This window comes from Triticum urartu, chromosome 7, assembly GCF_003073215.2.
Source record: "Triticum urartu cultivar G1812 chromosome 7, Tu2.1, whole genome shotgun sequence".
Taxonomy (NCBI): domain Eukaryota; kingdom Viridiplantae; phylum Streptophyta; class Magnoliopsida; order Poales; family Poaceae; genus Triticum; species Triticum urartu.
The window spans coordinates 254,759,227-254,764,990 of NC_053028.1; the positions used below are offsets into that span (position 1 = coordinate 254,759,227).

The following is a 5,764-nucleotide window of genomic DNA, read 5'->3' on the forward strand; positions in this document are numbered from 1 at the left end:
ATGGCTACTGAAGGATTCTGGTGTTTCTGTTATTACACCTACCACCCTCTTGTCCGACAGTACAGGTGCTATTAGTATTGCGCGGGACCTTGTGAAGCATGAACTTACCAAGCATATCGGTGTTGATGTTTCTTATGTGGGCACTGCTGTGCAGGATCATATTATTGCTCTTTGGTATGTGCCTTCCGAATTACAGCTAGCAGACTTATTCACGAAGACACAAACTAGAGCACAACATAGATTTCGCCTCTCTAAACTCAGTGTTGTTGATCCACCATGAGTTTGAAGAGGGTGTTAGAGTTATATTGATAACGGTCTTTGGCTTTTTGTATTCTTGCCTTTTAACATCCTCATATACATCATATATATGATGGCTTTAGTCTCCTAGTAATACATGTTGCATATTTCGTCACAGCTTGAACCGCCTCCCATGGCGTTCGATCCCCGGATATTCGCGTCTTAAACAAAAGCCAAAACACGTAATTAATAAACAGATCTGGTAATTAATAAACAGATCTGGTATGAGAGATTTTATATTTTCAGTATGATTCTACTTTTGTGTGTCCAGACGTACCATTTTTGGATTTTTATTTCCATCCTAACATCCTCCCATCTTCGTAAGGCTGCCTTCGGTTGGCATGGTTTTGAAAGGGTTTGGCAGGGATTAGATCCCATAATTCCCATACAAGTCAAATCCCCCCCCCCCCCCCCCCCCCCCCCACCCCAAAAAAAAATCCAGTCCAATCCCCTTGAGACAGGGTGTAACCGAACAAAGCCTAATACATCTTTACACTAGTTTTTTTGTTCTTGGAGGAAATCTTCACACTAGTTTTTCAGTTTCTACTGTATTTTTGTGATGCGTCTCTTTATACTAGTTTCCACTGTATTTTCTATTGACTTTGTTGCTGTGTTTTTCTACCACTCTTGACTGATAGAATATATCTAGTGAGTGTACTGCATACTGCCCAAAGCACTACTGCATCCACTACAAACGAAATAAAGAAATTCCTAGTAGGAAAAAAACTACTACTAATAACTAGAACATGGATTAATAAGAAAATTTTAAGCATATACTGAGGAGGCAGCCTAGCCAATCTTTATAAATGAAAGACGGTGCTCCAGCCAGATTCATAGGAAACAAATACACAGCTATCATGTGGTTTCTCAGACTTAGGACACCACCATGTACAAGGTTGAGCTCTCCAATTTGCAGAGCTCAGACAATTTATTGCATTTCAAGTTTTCAACAGCCTTGATGAAACATAGAACAGACCACATGTATATGCAAAGTTCCAGCTCAACACTGAAGAAGTTCATATCCCCCCAAAAAACACCGAAGAAGTTCGGACAAAACGCACAAAAACACCATATGCTTCCCATCCGTAGCCACCAGTAGCCATGGTTTTGACACCATAAGAATATGCGAAGTCCATAAACAGAAGGAAGACGCAAAAAAAAAAACTTCACCCTTCTGCTTTGATACCTGTAGCTTTGATCTGTCCTCGATGACCTTTGATCTCTCATGTCCGGGGTTTACCGTACAGATTCGTGTACACGATCTTTGTCCGGTGGACCAGGATCAAGCTCAGGGCGGCAGCAATGATGCAGAACCCTGACATGATCATTGACGAGATGAAGAAGCAGATGGAGCCCTCGCACTTCAGCGCCGGAGCGACGTCGGAGACCATTCCCAGCAATGTTGAGTGGTTATGGTTAGCTTGCTTCCTGGCTTCGTAGTCGTAGATGCCACTGGCAATGATGCCCGAGAAAACCAGGGAGCCTGCGGGGTTTGCGACTGTAAGGAAGTTGTACAATGCTCCGAAATTCTTCACGCCAAATAGTTCGGAGGCAGCAGCTGGCACGATCGCCCAGTGGGCGCCGTACCCGAGCCCGATAAGCAATGTGCCAATGTACATTGTGCCGGGCCAACCCATTGCGAAGATGAAGTGTCCAATTGCCATGAATACTTGAGCTGTCGCCAAGGCAATTGCCCTTGGATACGCGTAATCCCTGAAGAAACAAGAGAGCAAACAAAAAATGAGAACAACTGGGGACATGTTTCTCAACAAAGATAGCCGCTGTATTCGAGCTGTTGGAAATTTAGTCTCAATATGAACAGAGCAACTCAATCACTACATGATTGATTATTCAGAACACTGCTCATGATCGACAAAAGGATAATTCGGATGTTGCCTATTAGCTGTCTGCCGTCAGTTTTATTCTTTTTGTTAGCTCACTCATCTAATAATTGTACTAGTTCTGCATGTGTTTCGAGACATATTCTTGTTTGCTTTGAATTTCCCAGGCTAGTGCCTTTTTGTTTTTAACAGGTTAGGAACCAATTGTGATGATACCACTAAAAACTGCTTTCTCATTCAAAAGATATTCAATCAATAATAACTGAAATGGGCAAACGTCTGTTTTGGTATAGCTCTAGTTATAAATGTATTTTGAGAAGAAGCTTGGTCAGCATGAACATTAAATTAGTGCTGCAGAACACACTCTCCATTGGAGAACGCACTCTTCCATATGAACTAAACAAAATATTGCTCGTAGATGAGATGCAAAGGTCAGCAAAGAGGTGCCTCATTGTTCTTACTTGACAATAATCTCTGAAAAGAAGCCCCCAGAAATACGTCCAAGGAAGTTCCAAATGCTAATCATTGACACAAAAATGTGAGAATCCTCAAAACCCAATGACTGACTCATTTGCCCAAGATTATCAATCACAGTAAGACCTGATCCTGACCCCAACAGAAGGGAGAAAAATAGAAGCCAAAAATCTGCCTTGATCATTGCCTGCAGCAACGTGAAATCCTCTCCTCGTCGTGGACCTTTCCTCCTTTTAACCCTAACGGCACCAACAGCAGCTGCCTGGAATAGCTTAGCCTGCAATTCGGCAATCCTCTTTTGCCTCTCAGAGGCTGGAAGTAGATCAATTTCTTTCGGCTTTTGCTCGTCCACCTCGCTGAGTATAACTTCTTGCTCTTCAGACGATACTGAACCACTTGCTTCTTCTCTCCGAGGTGATGTTAACAGCGCCGTGTAGGCACTCTCGTCGTCATTTGAGAAGAAGCTCAGCATTACAGGGATGACTATTGGAACTAGCAAAAGAACCATTAGAATGATGGTACACAAGATTGTCAATGAGTGGCTCAAGCCAACAAGGTCTTCCAGCAGCATCACACCCATCAGATAGGCGGCCAAGACTAAGCAGACGCTGTATACAAACGTGAAACTTGTACCATCAGATGGCCGTACTTGTCTGTGACCATTAACTGGTCTAACAATGAACATTAAAGCGATGACTACCATTGTTGGGCCAACAGCAACCATGAATATCAGTGCGGCATCATCAGGCGTGTGCATTATTGCATAAACCTGTGTTAAGATTGCACCACTCAAACCAGCAAATCCCTTGAGGATACCAACGATTGGTCCACGGTTCTTGGGAAAGTTCTGAACACATGAGACGAGTGCAGCAGTATTGAAGTATGTCTCACCATTATTTCCAACAAAGATTAGCATGCACATCTGCGGAGAGACGGGGGAATTTAGTGCAAGAGCCGACAAATCTAATTGAAGGAATAAGAATGTAAACAAAGGTCAGATTAGATACTATAGAAATTATGGAATGGTCCAGGTTTCCAAATGCCGCAAACAGAAATGTGGAGATGGAAATTAGTGCATTTAAAATTAGAAGTACAAATGAATATTAAGTCTCCTCCACCTTCAGACAGACAATGACACTAATTATGTGTTTTTAGTATTTTACTGAAGACTGAAGTCATCCTCTGTTGCTTTGATGTTTCACATAGCAAATTAATTTGTAAAGCAAAACATAGCAAATGATTAACTCACAATCCTAATCTTGGAAACTCAAAAATGTTAATTCACTTGTTTAACCAGAATTTTTAGGCGATTCTGTTGCGGCTGTATAAGACAGGCTGATAATAGTAGTACAGAGTAAAATTTTCAGGTTGAACATTGTTAATTGACATGAACTATATCAAATCTCAGTGTTTTTCAGGATATTAGATAATGAAGGTTAACTAAAGAGACATGGGAGGCGAGAAAGCGACCACTAAGACTTCCCAAGAATAATATAGGTGCACACCGATGACTCGGAAGCATATTCGACATGCTGTGTGTTAGAATATTCTTAGTACACACAGCAGAAACAGTTTTAACTGTTTTGAGCCAATAAAAATCTGGCAAATATTTCTGAACATAGCTTTCAACATTTTGGAGGAACAGAAAACATTGAAGTCCAACAGCAACTGTGTTCCAAAATAAGGAATTCACCACCTTCTCTTCTGTAAATGGAAGTCGAATAGCGACTCTCCATCATTGGGGACAGGCGTGCAGTTAGGATGCGTGATTGACTGACCCATGTTTGCTTTCAGATGATGAGCAAACTGGTCTCGCGTGTTCACTAAAGGGAACTAGTACATACATACAGTAGCATAATTGAAGGAAGAAGACATGATTAGTTTTCAGTCCAAATCCAGAAGCTTCAACCGTACAACTTAATAATTATACGAAGCACAGTAGAACATGAGTTTCTTCCACCACAGCATCGTGCACGCTTCAATTAGCACAAAAGTCACAGGGAATTTTCTTAGCATTAGAAGAGAAAAAACCCAGCTCAATCTGCAGTAGCACATGAGGCTCCAAGAACAGGAAGGTTTGATGCGGCTATGGCTATTGCAGAAAGGAGAAGCAAATGGGAGGACTATAATGATTGGAGGGGCAGGTGACGGATCTTACCGCCCAGAGCGGTGGCACGGGGACGCGGTGGGTGACGGCGAGCCAGACCCAGCCGTATCCGACGAGGTTCTGCGCGGCGCCGATGAGGAGCGCGGCCCAGAGCGGGAGCACGGCGCAGAGCGTGCCGGCGAGGAAGCCGACGCTGTCTCCCAGATCCTTGGCGACGCCGAGGCTGGCCACCTGGCGCTGGTTGTAGCCAAGCGAGGACTTGATCGCCGGCGACAGGCTGCCGAACAGGTACCCCACCCCGGCGACCGACTGCATCCACATCGCCGCCACGAACACCAGCCACCGGTTCCGCAGGAACCCCCGCACCCGGCTCCGCACCTCCGCCATTGCTTGCAGCACCTGCCCCAAAACTCCAATCCAAATCAACACACTAGAACTAGAGTCCGCCCCGAGAAGAAGCTAATGCAAGAAGCTGAGCTGGGCCTATTAACAGGACGGATTTGGGACGGGAATGAGAAGCCAAGCCGACGGTTTCTTGGAGGCAAGCAAAGAACCGGCCGCGAGGAGCCGGAGTGACGACGACGACTCTTGATGAGGAGCCGCGGATCGGGATGCGGAACGAGCAACGATCGGCCCCGCTGGCGTTGTTTATTGCTGAGAAGAACGTGTGTCCGCGCATAAATGGCCAGGGCCGAGCGAGCAAGAGCAAGTCGAGAAAAGAAAAAACAGCGGATTTGAGCTCGTTTTTCTCTGGGATGGGAGGCGGCAGCCGGTGGGTAGTAGGCCCGCGTGGGAGATGGCGAGAGGAGGGAGGCAAGGCGACAAGCCCGGACTTTGACACGACACTGTGCGCTCCGATGCGCGCTGCGCGGTGGATGGGCACAGCAGGCGGGCACGAGGCGGGTCGCAGGTGACGATGGTGCGCATCGGGGAGACAGTGATGAGCCGAGGGTGTGGATGGGAATTGGGTGGGCGGCGGCGCGGGGCAAGGCCCATCTCGCGACCGGCGAAACGTGTGGATGTGGATTCCACGAGTGTTCCGTCA

The 5,764-nt window shown here is 45.6% G+C and overlaps 1 protein-coding gene across 1 annotated transcript; it reads right to left on the reverse strand.

The window, feature by feature from the left end:
* Positions 1 to 1,186: 1,186 nt before the first annotated feature.
* LOC125525517 (protein NUCLEAR FUSION DEFECTIVE 4-like) lies at positions 1,187 to 5,528 on the reverse strand. The gene is made up of 3 exons (XM_048690524.1): positions 4,771 to 5,528; positions 2,600 to 3,534; positions 1,187 to 2,010 (listed from the first exon to the last, which is right to left on the reverse strand). The coding sequence occupies exons 1-3, from the start codon at positions 5,104 to 5,106 to the stop codon at positions 1,521 to 1,523; spliced, it is 1,761 nt and encodes a 586-aa protein (XP_048546481.1). The 5' UTR covers positions 5,107 to 5,528; the 3' UTR covers positions 1,187 to 1,520.
* Positions 5,529 to 5,764: the final 236 nt, after the last annotated feature.